General features: G+C 40.4%; 1 protein-coding gene across 4 annotated transcripts in view; it reads right to left on the bottom strand.

Annotated features, from left to right (window-relative positions):
* Window positions 1-14,799, bottom strand: part of MTA1 (metastasis associated 1) — an 87,174-nt gene that overhangs the window by 25,495 nt on the left and 46,880 nt on the right. For 3 of the 4 annotated variants that reach the window (XM_054834177.1, XM_054834179.1, XM_054834178.1), the window contains exons 11-13: window positions 9,442-9,500; window positions 1,163-1,278; window positions 182-333 (exon numbers count right to left, since the gene is read on the bottom strand). In XM_054834177.1, coding sequence (XP_054690152.1) covers window positions 182-333; window positions 1,163-1,278; window positions 9,442-9,500 — 327 coding nt within the window. The remainder of the gene's footprint in view (window positions 1-181; window positions 334-1,162; window positions 1,279-9,441; window positions 9,501-14,799) is intronic. The other variant, XM_054834180.1, reaches the window with a different exon arrangement.

Raw genomic sequence — 14,799 nt, 5'->3', positions numbered from 1 at the left:
AGCTGAAGTTAACGTGCCAACTTTTGCAAGACATGAAATACCAAACCCAAGGACAACAATGGAGGCTGAAGGCATTCTTTTTGTTGTTAAAATATTTAAGAACAGCAAACAACTAGTTCGCTATCATGGCACCTAGCTTTCCAGGCAAGAGCACCGAGCAGTCTGCTTTGCAGATACCTACCAAATTATTGCGGTTTGGTCCTGGTCTCTCCCCATCTAACCGTGTTGGCATTTTCAAGCCACCGTATTTCTTCCAGTACGTCCAACAGGATGCACAGAGGCGACACTGCATGTTAGGGGGACCCCAAGAATACCACTGGTAAGACTGTGTGGCTAGAGATAACAAAGGTGGAAATTATATATATCCTTAAACAGGATCACTTTTCAGAGCTTATTCTCTTTAAAACCGTCACAAAAGAAAACCCACATAAAGACAGCACAAAGCTCAAAACAGACCTTAAAAACCTGATGATGGCTTCACCATCATCACCACTGTTAAATGTACTTGTGATTTCAGCAGAATTAAATACACATATAAACCCCTTTTAAAACATGAACATTAAAAAATAACTAGTAGGATGGGAAAATTTCCCGCCAATGAAACTGAAAGCTCTCATTTTGCAAGACTGGTAGGCAACAATTTCTGCAGAGCATGGGAGAGAGAGGGAAGAGTGTCTTCAGGAACTCCCCGTACATTAATTTTACAATGAAAGAACATCAGAAATCTGTGACTTGACTTCTCATATAGTCCTACATTCTCTAAAGGGTCCCCATGAAGGAGCACAATCATGAGAACTCAGTATATTAATATCAGGCAGTAGACCAAATACAATGGTATCACATAGTTTGAAATCTACTTAAAAATTACCAAAAAATTGTCAAGTTCACCCCTTAGTGACTTAAGTCTTTGCTCAACAGCTACCTGCAATTACAGAGGACATTTACTAACTCCTCCTTTACTACCTTATAATTTTATTTACAAATGTAACACCAGCAACCCCCAAACCCCCTTTGCTTAAATGCTGCTATGTCAAATTCTGTCCCCCCCACCCTTCCAAAGCCTTCTCTCCCACCGCCCACCACAACACAGTTTTTATTTTACTGTTTGCAGCACAGCATTCATGCTCTCTACGCACAACTGCCATACTGGCACATCACTTACTATAACAGCTTTCACAGGCCCGTCCTGCTCCCGTGTTCTGTGCCTGTGCTCCAGTACCATTTACCACTCCTGGTTTGACATTATTTACATTGATCTGGTTGGGGTTTGGCTTGTTACTTAAAACACAAAGCAAAAAGGAGGACAAAGATTAATTGAGGTATGCAATTTCCTACTTGACTTTCAAAAGTATGGCCCAAAATGTCTGAAGATTCAAATTTTGTTCATTGCGTGGTTTCCAGAACAATCGCTACTTACCAGCAATCTGGCTTCCATATTTAAGTAACATCAATAATAAAAATAATAATAATGATAGTTAGTTGCCATATTCAAGAGTCCAAAACCATTTAAAAACAATAAACCAGCAAGGCCAGGTACATATTTCACTATCCCAGACATTCTAATTAGGTGACAAAAAGATCTCACCTACAGATCTCTCTCAGTCTTCAACACGAGGGTTATTTTACTTAAATCTCCAAAAAGAAGGCTGGGGGATGGAGCAGGAGAGGTAGGCAGAGAAAGGGCAACCCCTGCCTTACTCAGGGGTATTTGCAGTCACAAATATTTCCACATTGTCTGGCTGCAAAGGTTTGCACGATGTAGCCACAATTCGCACAAGCACACCCAACACATTGAAGAAAATCTTTGGACACAGCATATCACAGAGATTTTAATGAATATGAGCCTTCTGACAAGTCTTAAACTATGGTCTGTGCTTCTAATAGATAGCATTTAGGTTTGTATTAAGTGGGAAATCTGAATGCCTAACATCTGTAGAGCAAGAAATGCATTGATGGCTGTCATTAATACATTCTAATAATACAACATCTGAATCACCTCAGCTCATCCCTACACTCTCTTAAAAACGTTGACTCAGTGGGAAACAAAAAAAACAAGGAAAAAAAAAATAAAAGAAAAAAGAAAAGCTCCTGGCAGGAGCTGAGAGTGGAAGGGCAAACAAAACCTTGGCACAGAGAGCAGTATGGAAGAGTACAAAATCTCTGCAGAGGAAGAAGTGTCCAAGGGGGAAAATGAGGCATTCAAAAAATCCTTGGCATGGGAGGGAACGAGAGTGACAGCAAATTGGTATTGCAGGGACAGGACTTCTGGGGAACAGAGGAAGATAGGAGAAGTCACACAAGAAGTTTCAAGACAAGAATATACAAGAAGCGTGTAAAACACGCAAGGACTCCCAGGTGCTGTTAGGAGCTCAGCTTACAGGAGCAACAAAAAGCAGGCAGCCTTTGGTGCCAAATTCTGAACATAACCCCAAATTGTAGTGCCGATTACATTTCCCTCATATTCTCTTACCTGAAGACTGAAGGGAGTGGACATATTCCTTTTATTTCCAACTAATAAACCCATGATTTGGAATCTATTTATTCAAGCAGAAATGTCTTAAAACGGCTTTCTGAAAACACATTTTCTTACACCTCAGTTGCACGCTGACATAGGAGTCACAGGGATTTCAGTGACCCAGAATACTTAATACTTTTCACCCTGGCTAGTGCTGCAAAAACAGCATTGTGGGAATACAGCCAAATTAATTTCTTTCTAATGGGGCATCAATATTAGGTTTCACATTCTCAGCAATGACCCCTGAGAGGAAAGGAGTTCCAAGTGACTGAATTCTGAAGACAACTGTCCCCCTCAGCTCCAGAAAAAACCCAAACACCACTGCAAAGCTTAGCTTACACTGCCCTGGAAGCCAGAAGGTCATCCTTCTCCTCATCTGAAAACGTCCGATCAGGCACAGAGTTACAGAGCTCAGTAAAGCTCCATTTCTATAGAGACAAAACAGATTTGGCTGTGAATGCCCTACAAGGACCACACGCACATTGCACAAGGAGGTAAGAGAATATTTGCCCAGTCTCAGAAAAACTTGAGAGAGCATTCTGATGGTGGTTCTCGCTGTAAAGTTCAGGGTCTTTCTGCAGAAGAGAAAGCTTAGGAGGCTACATGGCACAGAAACACTGTAAATAGTTTGTTCCTTCGGTACGCTGAGCAGCCTGTATACAGCCCAAAAGAAGCAGAGAAGAGAAGAGAAAAAAAATAAAGGCATTTAGATTAACAAGCCTGACTAGGTTTTCTTCTCCTTTTGCTTATTAATTTGCCCAGCTCTTACAAAGATTAAAGTGTCTTGGGTGCTTATCAGAATGGCCTGAAGTTCTGACACCACAGATGGCAGGAGATCTGCAGACACATTTAACAAAGGGAAAGTTGAAAGGAGGTACATTCACGCTACCCAGCGTTTTACTCCGGGATGTCACTATGGTAACCTGCTGCAAAAGAACTTTTGCCAATGATTCACTAGCAAACTCCATGTGCAAACATTACCAAGATGCTGTAAAACAAACAGTCCTCACAGATGCACACTGTTACAAAGCAGTGTTGCTCAATAGAGCAAAAGACTGAAGTACGGAAAACTAAGGCTCCACTCCAGGTGTTATGGCTCAACATAAGGCATGTTGCTTCCCTTCTGTATATTGGTTTATCCTCTGAAAAACACAGTAAAGGTGTCTGAAATCCATCAGTAAAGCACACAGAAGGGTTTTTAGTTTTTTGAAAACCCTGTTGTGTCTGGTTGTAAACAGTTAGTTGAGAACAAGACTGCACGCGTTGGCATGCCCATCCAAAGTACTAAGCTCACATGCAGAAAGAAAGGAGGGCGATGGCCTGACTCCGTTGTCCTCTCTACAACCTGTATCAAACTCAGATTTCAAACACAAGTGAAAGGGATGCACGGATGAGAGCTGATCACCAAATCACACCGGTCACAAAATTGTCATGCTGTAGTTGTGGCAATAACTTCACTTCAGGATTTTGGAACAGTACAACTAACGTAGCTGCAACAAGCACCAGAAAGTGTGCTGCTCCAAAGCTAAGGTCAAGTTTCACAGGGGCAGTAACAATAAAATTTAGGCTGCTAAATGTCTTCATCGTATGAGAAGCAAAAAGCTCTTAATTGTTGGTGATATGTTAATCAAACTTGTTTGATACCACCAAAGCCTGCTACAGCTATTAACAAGAGAATTTGATGAATAACGGGATGAATCATTAGGCAATTAATGAAGCTGAAGTGAAAGATGCAAATAAGGTAGCGAGAATACTGATGGTGTGGTAAACTATCATTTCCAGTACTTACATCAAGAATGGAAGTCTTTTAAATGGGTTTCAGTTGCGCTGGAGCAGTCAGTTATACTAGAAGAGGGATCATGAAGTGCAGATTTATGGGCTGTATTCTGCAGGAGATGAGTCTCAACTAAAGGGATTAAGGTGCCAGAGCCCATGCAGAAAGGCAGCACTGGAAGCCGGCCATCGCGGACTGAAGCCCCTGCCCCCCAAAAAAACCTCCAACCTGAAGATAACCCTGAGCCACGCAGAACACCGAAATCTCTTCACTAATGATTGACCAGCATTCAACCCACAGCTTAGTGATAATTTTTTAGTTGTTAAAAATAACTATAATAACTTCACAGTGACTGTTTCCTGTTATTCAGGAAATCATAGTGGTGCTAGATGCAACAGAACAATTAAGAAATAAAGCCTCAGAAGTAAGAACAATTTTTAATCCTTTGTAAGGAACATTTATGCCATCTACCTCTAGGCAACTAATTCAGGTGCCTGGATTCCTTATCCAGACAACAGAGAGGTGAGCTCCCATCACAACTCTCCAGGCTTCTGTAAATACCCACTTCTAAGAACTTCTAATGACTGCTAAACAATGCTTTTTGAAAATTAGAAGCTTTCTCCAACAAAGCGTTGAAAATTGCCACTTTAACCACCGCAGCTACAAAAGAACGGACAGCATCACACCTTTGTCTCCCATGCTGCAATGGACCTCTGCACAATTAAACAGGGAAAGAAAAAAGTCTTGCTCCTCAGGCAGAGGACAACCAAGAAACAGATGAAGGAATTCACCCAAAGCTTTGACCTATTCCTCCAGTTTCCCTATTAGCTTAAAAAAAAAGGAGGCAGGGGAGGGAGAATAATATTTCCCTACTTTACAAGTGTTTGTGAGGCAGCGTTTGTGGCTTGTCAAAATGCCTTGAGATTCTCCGATAAAATATTGTAAGTAGTATGTATTAATTTACATTTTACAGATGTAAATTTAAAATTTACATTTTACATCAATACATTTTAGAGACTGGAGATTGTATGGAGCACTTAATTCTTCCCTTTCTCTTCCTACCCCTTCTGATATCACTTAGATCAAAGCAAAAGAGAGAAAAGCCACACAAAACTGTATGTCTCAGCCTTCGTGATTTGCAGATATCCTAATCCCAAAAAAGCACCAGCTACACAACCAGACTGTTGTCAAAAAGAAGCAAATAACCAGTATGTATGTTGCCTGTAAGATTAGTAAAACCAGAATACGACTTCCACAACAGCCTGAAGAGTATGTTTGGGTACACACTAGAAGGAGAAAGAGATTGAGACCACACCTGGAACAAGAAAGGTCTCCAAGCCCCACGTTCATGCTGGCAGATGACAGGATGAAGCATGTAAGAACATGGAATCTCTTTGTGCACTCATGATTCTGCTACTGCTTTATTTAACACCACTCCCACTGACAGAGAAATTGCTACAGAAAACAAAAAGATTTTTTTTCAGTATTTCCTGAATGCAGAATTCAGCTGGTTTTATACTTCTTCCTTTCACCAGGAAAGCACGTTAGTGCTTTTCAACCTAAGGGACGCATTACAAACCCACGCATACAAACATTGGGTTAAGTCACATCAATGTGACAAGATGTCTGTCCCAAAACCAGGGGTGTTCTTGGAAGCAGTGCAGAAATGTTTGTCCAATATCTAGGATATTGGTTTAGGACTTGATAACCTCACATCAATTACCTGCACAACCCTGCACAGGGTACCAAGTTTCTCCACACTTCAGTTCCCCACGTTATAAATTTGGGGCACACTCTCAGGTTTAAAGAAAAACCAACTATAAAGTTTCAGATAGAGCTGTTATTTTTCACTGTATAATATGCATGTGACATGATAAATAACCTGTGAAGACTGCTTCCATTGTTTTTCTTATTATTTTCCTCCCTTCTCCCTAGATTTTCCTATTAACATCACAGGAAAAACAAGACTCCTATCAGTGGAAGACAGCGAGACAAAAAAAGAAAAGAAAATTGTTTGAGTCTGATATCCTCCTGGGTCTCTCTTTGCAAACAATTTTACACCAGTTATTGTTAGAATAGGTTTCACTCAATCAGCTGACATGCTTCTGCATAGGTCTTGTGACAGCCTACATCAAGTAATTTATTTTCGAGGTGACAAGTGGATCATTATGGTTCAAGCCTCGAAACAGGAATGGGCTCAGTAACATGATAAGGACAAATCAATAACATTGATATTTAAATCTCTACACCATGCATTGCTATTACAAGCCAAGAATACAATCTTCTTCTAGGTCACAATATAATATAGATGCAATACACTCCTTATGTGCCAGACCTTGTACTGAAACTTGAGTAGAAATAATCAAAAAAATCTTAGAAATACTTAATTATTGCCACATTTGGCAGTATTAATAGCAAAAAAGCAGCAGAAACATTCAATGTGGGATTAAATAAGTCATGTACACAATTGTTACTTTTCCTGATATACATGAAAGGATATTGAAGAGGGAGGAAAATTTGACACTCATTTTATCAATTAAACAATATGTAAGTTAAGTTATAACACTCACAAAATCAATCGTGACTGGAAATCAAAGCCAGAGACAAAAATAGCAACCACATGGGTAGAGAGCGAAGTCTTTTCCTGAAGTAGAGAGGTAAGCTGCTGATTTGATTATATTCTCTAGATAGCAACACGAATTATCTTGCTGAGATACAGCGTTGAGGGATAAGATAGCACTCCAGACAGCCATTATCAAATGAGCACTATAACCTTTCAAATACAAAGCCTTACCTACATACATTATAATCCAAGAGCAACAGCAAGACTACCAGACTCTCTTGTCTGCAATATCCTTTTGCATCTGCAGTCTAAATTACATTGGCTTTTGCTATACAAGCGTATCACATTGTGAATTCATGTTTAATTTGATGTCCAGTGTCCCCTGCAGAGTAACACCATCCACAAAAAGCAATACTGTTGAAAAATCGCATGACAAGAAATCTATTTGGCTTCACTCTGAATATTACACCTAATTTTTAGTAAATTCACCTGAGACACATCAACATATTTCAAAGCAAAAAATAAATCAGGGATCCTGTATTTTCACAAGAAATAAGGGACTGTCTTGCAAGTTAAGTATGCAAAACTTAGCTTTGCCTTAAGTAACAGAACACATGGTAGAAGTTCATAAATATTTGAAAGGAGATACCATAAAAGAGTAAAGGAGTTATTTGGGATAATACACACGGGAACGTATCTGGAAGTGAAAGTTGAAAAGAGAAAGGACAGGAGAGATTTAAATTTCCACACTATAACAACTGTTTACTGGGTTATGCAGAGAAAAAGCAAGAGAAGAAACATCTCTCTCTCTCTAAAAATCACAGAATTACAGAATTGTTTAGGTTGGAAAAGACCTTTAGATCATTGAGTCCAACTGTTAACCTAATACTGCCAAGTCCACCATGTCCCCTAGCATCACATCTGCACATCTTTTAAATACATCCAGGGATGGTGACTCAACCATTTCCCTGGGCAGCCTGTTCCACTGTTTGACAACCCTTTCAGTGAAGAAGTTTTTCCCAATATCCAATCTAAACCTCCCTTGGCACAACTTGAGGCCATTTCCTCTTGTCCTATCACTTGTTACCTGGGAGAAGAAGCCAACCCACAACTCCCTACAATCTCCTTTCAGGTAGGTGTAGAGAGTGATATGGTCTCCTCTCAGCCTCCTCTTCTCCAAGCTGAACAACCCCAGTTCCCTCAGCCACTCCTCAGAGGACTTGTTCTCCAGCCGCTTCACTGGCTTAGTTGCCCTTCTTTGGACACGCTCCAGCACCTCAATGTCCTTCTTGTAGTGAGGAGCCCAAAACTGAACATAGTACTTGAGGTGCGACATCACCAATGTGAAGTACAAGGGGACAATCACTTCCCTAGTCCTGCTGGCCACACTATTTCTGATACAAGCCAGGATGCTGTTGGTCTTCTTGGCTACCTGGGCACCGCTGGCTCATATTCAGCTGCCTATCAACCAACACCCCCAGGTCCTTTTCCACCAGGCAGCTTTCCAGCCACTCTTTCCCGAGTCTGTAGTGTTGCATGGGATTGTTGTGACACAAGTGCAGGACCCAGCACTGAGCCTTGTTGAACCTCGGCCTCCGTCCATCGATCCAGCCTGTCCAGATCCCTCTGTAGAGCCTTCCTACCCTCAAGCAGATCAACACTCCCACCCAACTTGGTGTTGTCTGCAAACTTACTGAGGGTGCGCTCAAACCCCTCGTCCAGATCATTGATAAAGATATTAAAGAGAACTGGCCCCAGTGCTGACCCCTGGGGAACACCACTTGTGACCGGCCACCAACTGGATTCAACTCCACTCACCACAACTCTTTGTGCCTGGCCGTCCAGCCAGTTTTTTTTACCCAGCAAAGCGTACGCCTGTCCAAGCCGTGAGCAACTTTTTTTTATATATATAAAAAGGACATTAGGAAACAACCACACACTGGTGATCCACTGATGACAAAAATTAATAAAAACATATATTATTGAGCAGTTAATTAGCTACCCTTTTGTTCACAACTGGGCTGACCTGCCATTCCCCAACTCCCAATCTCTATAAAAATAAAAATTAGAAGGTAAGTAACAGCTGCTTCAGGATGGGAACATTATACAGGATGAAGGAAATGAGCAACATGACAGCACAGCATCCAACGAGGAAAGGCCTGAAGGGAAAGTCCTCGGATGCTTGTGGAGGAAACACCCTGTGTTCCAGAAGTGGAAGGTCAGCATGTGGGAATAGCTTTTACACACTCATAAGCAGCAGTATAAGCATACTGGGAGGAGGTGCTGCTTTGGTTCTAGCCAGCTTTGAAATGCCAAAGCTATTGTGTTTTCTTCCACAGGCAGCTAGTTGTTTATCAGTATCAGGGTGGTTAGCTCAGCTAAAATAAAAAGAAATTCAAGCCTACTGAAGCATCAGCAAAAGGTTCATTATATTGGTAACCTAATTTAATAGTTCTCTCACATGTTCATTCAACTATGTCTCTCATCATGTAATTAAAGCAAATACATAATATTGGCAGGCCATGGAAACTGCTACACCAGACCCTCTACAATGAAATAGAAAACAAAATAATACAAAAAAATACTTACTAGTTGGGTATATACACTTGTTTTAGCTTGCTTTCTGCTTCTGCTGCTTTCAATCGTTTCTTTAGAAAGAAAACAAAAAAGAAAAAAGTTAGAATAAAAAGAAAATAAGGACTATTTTATCTGGGAGTCAAGTAATATACCTGTAAAAACTTTAGTGCTTATTAACAAACAGTGAAGTTTTCCTTTTACTGAGCAGCTACCACAAAATCCTTTTCTGACAGGAAAATATCCAGTACAAACAACTGCAGGCCTCAAATGACTATGTACACAGCTTTTCAAAAAAGTCAGAGATGACAATCTACTATTTATAAGTACAAACTTTTAATTCTCAGTCACTGCAATACAAATTCATGCATTGTTCCTCCCCCCCCCCCCTTTTTTTTTTCTGCAGAGCAAGATCTGGCATATCTGTCTGTGTTTGTTCTCCATGATAATATTCACCAACTGGACAATAACAGGTATAGTAATGCACCCTCTCCATCCTATTTCCTCAAGAGCTGAAACTATTCACAGAGCTTGAACGAAGACTTCTTTGTCGATAGTCCTCACTTTTGAAGACTGACACAGGAGATCTTCTTTTAAAAAGTTAAAGAGGCCAAGAGCTCAACTCAAAACCAATGCAGAATTACCCAATAAGATTTTTTTTAGTTATGGTATGTCATCACTTCTGACTAAACATCAGCCATGGGCAACCTGGACACTTGCACTTTCTAAAGGTGAGCAGCTCTAGGTACACAAACAATATGCATTTATCCCCCTTTGAAACAAAAAGGAAATAAACCCCTGGCACATGTGTGAATCTTGGGAGACAAGAAGCAAAGAACATCGAGGAGGGTAAAAAAAGGGGAGAAGCTAACTAGACCGAACAACCAGACCCTAATGAAAAACACCACTGCCAGGGGATATTAAGGAACTTAACAGTGATATGTTTAGGGGAAAACACACACAAGAAGCAGACTTTCAGAGCATGGGGAAATGTGTTTAGAAGTACACACCATTTGTCTCTTTATATGGTCCTACACCAGTAAAACCAGCCATTAACTTCTGTCCACATTGCTGGAGTAAATGAATTGCAGGACCCTTTCAATGGGATGTATGGAGTAAATTGGAATAAATTCCCCCAGAATAGCACTGCTCTTTTTTTTTTTCCCCCAGCTACAGCTGTGAACTTGCCAATAGCCCACAAGAACATGGCAGAGGTAGACAATTAGCATGAACTTTACTAACTGGCCAAGAATTCCTTTTATAACTCAAACCTTCACACCATTTAAACAGTACAAGAGACATTCTGAGGTTCATGTTTTCTCTTTATTACATAAGCTAAATTAATTCAGGGTGAACCTCTGGAGGCCTCCAGTCCAACCTCCTGCTCAAAGCTGGGCCCATGCCAACACCCACACCGGTAACAGCAGTCTGCATAAAGCCACGACAATGTTTTCCAGACAAACCAGCAGCATGGTGATATTCTAGACAAACAGATTAGCTTAACATTTTCTATGCAGCAGCCTCAAGGCAGTCTAGGAAAATAATTGTAAAGCTAAATTCAGTATCTTCACAGACAGAGGAAGCACCAGAAAATGTAATAAAATTGAAGAGTATGTCACTGAGGAACTGGACAAACATATAAATCCTTTGTACAGGGACACAATGGCCACATGTAGAAACAATGAAGTGAAAGTTTCCCATAAGCATAAAGCTTGCTTTGATCAGGACAGTCTTAAGCAACAGTTTTCCATTTGACAGCCTGACAATTCCTCGCCAAAGCTCGCTAGACTCCTAAAGAACTCCCCTCTTACCTTTTCCTGCAAATAAAAGTCAGCCTATCTTAGAAATTAAAGAATGAAGTTGTCAGACAAGAGAACAAAGACTGAGAAAACAGAACTTCTGAAAGTTATCCAGAGACTATGGGTACACCCTCAGAGAGCTGCATCCAAAAGCTGACTTCTTTCTGCTGGTGTAGGCAAGTTTCCCAGATTGCTTCTTTAAATCTTGTCTAGGACAAGGACAGCTGCCTGAAAACTGTCTTCATGAAAACCCAAATGAAGACTTCACGGAGACAATCCTTATCAATCCCACAGACGTGGGGGAATGAATAATACACATTGTACTGGCAATCAGTGATGGAACTAAAGAAGTTCTCCCTCTGAATACAAACCACAAATTTAAAGTTGAACATTTTCAAAACACCCTGCTCAAGTCTTCTTATTCAAGAAACCAAAGCATCTAACGATGGGCCTCAAAAACTGCTGTGACAATGGTTTTCCAGCAGCATCAGAAACTCCCCTCTACCTTCCAGAGAGACACTACGCCAAAAGAAATCATCCTTCAACAAAATGCATGCTCTCAGGTGCATTTCTGCTCATGAACTGAAGGCTCTTCCACCCACAGCCTGCACTGAAAAACAAGTCTTCTCTCCCCGGGCACAGATTACCAGAGGCAGTTATGTCAGCAGATGAACAGCCACTGAGCTCATACTCTCCCAAGGAATTATAAGGAAGTCCAACATCAGATATTGATAAACAGCTTAAAATACTGCTTGATGAACTTTGTACAAGAATCTTATTTCCTTGAGGCCTAAGCAGGAAATTCAGGGAACTTCCATTGGTAGAGAACTGGTTTTATTCAATTTTGCTAGATTTCTAGATTGTGGGGTTAAAAAAAAAAGCTGCCATTTTCTTGACAAAAGCTCCCAAGGGGACTCTCTAGAGTCGTTATGTTATGACAGTTTTGGAAATCTATGAACGGAAAAGCTTCATGCAAGCACAAAGCATTACCAGCAGCTGAAATATTCTACTATCCACAATGTAAAGTCATTTGCCTTGGAGACATGGTTAATTTTGGGTATTAAGCAACATTTTAGTAAACTGGTGATGAATGTTAACCTCACACCACAGATTCTTCTCTGTGATTGACTGACGACCATGGCACGAGCCCCGAGCTAACAACTGCCATAAGTCACCTGGACCTAGCAAGACCCTCCTCTCCTCCAACTGCCTGGGGCTCAGCACAGAGCACGACATACAGCATACACCTTCATTATAAACTAGTGTACCAGAAAAATTGAAGGTTTTCAGAAGGAACCATAATGTACTGGATAAGAAGAGGTTGGTTTTGCACTAATTATTTGCAGCTGCAGACAATCAATAGACCAGGTATGATAAGTTTCCTATTTTCTGACAGTGACTGATAGCAGAAAGTACAAAACAAAGGTGCCTGAAACGTAGCCATGCACAGTTTCAGAATCCCTTCACAGACAAAGCGCTTTGCTAGGTCCTTTGCCAGTTATTAATTGATTTGTGCCTGAAGCATATTTACGCTATAAATTCTTAATGTTGTCTGATGCAGTTATGAATGTCCTCATCCACAAAAAAACCCTGAACATTTGTAACTTTTTCTAGTAGTTTGGCCTAAATGCAATCTTTTGTCTTTGAGTTATTTATATACGCACATCTTAAGTACATCCTCTTATTTACCTCATATTTTCCCCATCTATAAAAGGGAGATATTACCAACTTGTCTATCCTGGAGGGACCAAGGGATTAAATTACTAAGCACTGTACATTCGACTTGGTGCAAACATCTGTCCTTTATATATCCTCTCCCTAGTTTTAACATCTTTCATTTTACCCACTGAGCTTGAAAGAGTTTTATAATACGTGACACATCAGAGCAAAAGTTTGTGGTCATTTTCTAAAGAGTGAACGTTTATAAAGAGGAAATAACAGAAAAAATCCAGGAATGCAGGGGATATTTCAGGGTCCACAATGCAAGAGTTAGACAGCACGGGGACGCCTCAAACATCCTCAAATACTAATACTATTAGTTGCTGATGGGAAAGATTTTGCATTTTCTGGATTTGGAGAACTTTCACACTGTTTATTCTTTTTCAAAACTCTGAACACACAAGTGCTGCTGGGAGGCAGGGAAGATGGGACACAACAGCTCCCAGTCCACGGTGCATTTGGGAGAAGTGTTTCCAGCTGCTTGTGCTCCAGCAACACATCTTAGCACTGATGTGTGGTACCTATGGTCTCTGTCACTTGCGTGCCAAAACTGCCACAGTTCCATGTTACTGTAGGCTTAACAGGAGGTGTTTGGGGATAAAATGTCCTATGTATGCTGAAAAACATTTCTTTGATGTTATTTCTACTTTGCCTTCATAAAGTACTGTGTGCTAGCGAGTACATTAAGATGTCACTCTCAGCTAGGTACAAAGAAGGTTTGTTTTCCTTAATAAAGACGTTTTCTATCTACATCAAGATTTACCCAGAGCTCCCTCTTTTAATCTCCCTACCTCATGTAGCCAGATATAATGGCACTTCCACATTCTCTGGTATCTTCTCAACAGTATGCATACCTTAAAACTGATTTTCTCTGTCACTTCCTCCTACACTTTTCTAATGGCACTTCCACATAACAAATAGAACAGAAGAAATTCATTATCTGATCTTCCTCTTGAGGTTACATGCTCCTCAAGCACAAATAAAATGCAAAAAATAAAATCTTTAACTTTCAGAAAGCACATGACTAATTCAATCATCTGCCACTGCCATGTCCTGAGCCCTTCTCAACTGCATCTCAACAGTTGGAAAGTGATGTTTTAAAGTTTTCAGGACTTCCCCTCATGATATGCAAAACAGCAAAAGCATTTAAAGATCTTTTAAAAAAAAAAAAAATCACTCTGGAACTCACGACTACATAAGAACTCAACCTTTACTTTAAATCAAAATGTAGGCAATACCCAGACATCACATCAACTCTTAAAGACTGGGGGAAGTCACCAAACAGCAGTTACTCAGTGGATGCCATTTCAAACCTTTTTGAATCAGAAATACAAGCTCTTGTGAATTGATATAGGAAGTCTGTCTGAAGAAAAGAGTGCATTCAAAGGAGACACGGGATACTGAATTTGGAATGTATCTCCCTCTTTTCTTCAGGACAACTCTGAAAGGGTGTCCTTGACAGGAAAACTCTTGGGATCGCTTTGGAAAGACCTTCACAGGAGCCTACATCAGACCACAAATTTTGTGTTGACAATGCAGTGGAATTACTCCTTCTAGCAGTTCTGTTCTTGGAGGGTCTGTCCTTCTCTTGAAATGATTGAAACTCCTAATTACACTGGTAACCTTCAAAAGCACAGTATAGCTGAAGCCAAATAAAAAATTACTAGATAAGGGATCCAAGTGCATGTTCCAAACCAAGTCAGTTTGCCACGTATCTTGATCACAGTATCCTACTCGCAAGACAAGGAAGTGCTGTATTAAGCCTTTTGATCTTAGGAATACGAAGCATAAGTATACCTTAGTGTTCAGTTCTGAGAAAGGGCCTTCCATTGGAAGTCAACTAAAAATTTAGCTT

Source organism: Grus americana, chromosome 8 (genome assembly GCF_028858705.1).
Source record: "Grus americana isolate bGruAme1 chromosome 8, bGruAme1.mat, whole genome shotgun sequence".
NCBI classification, from domain to species: domain Eukaryota; kingdom Metazoa; phylum Chordata; class Aves; order Gruiformes; family Gruidae; genus Grus; species Grus americana.
The sequence above is the reverse complement of the archived record's forward strand: the minus strand, read 5'-3'. Positions and strand labels throughout refer to the sequence as shown.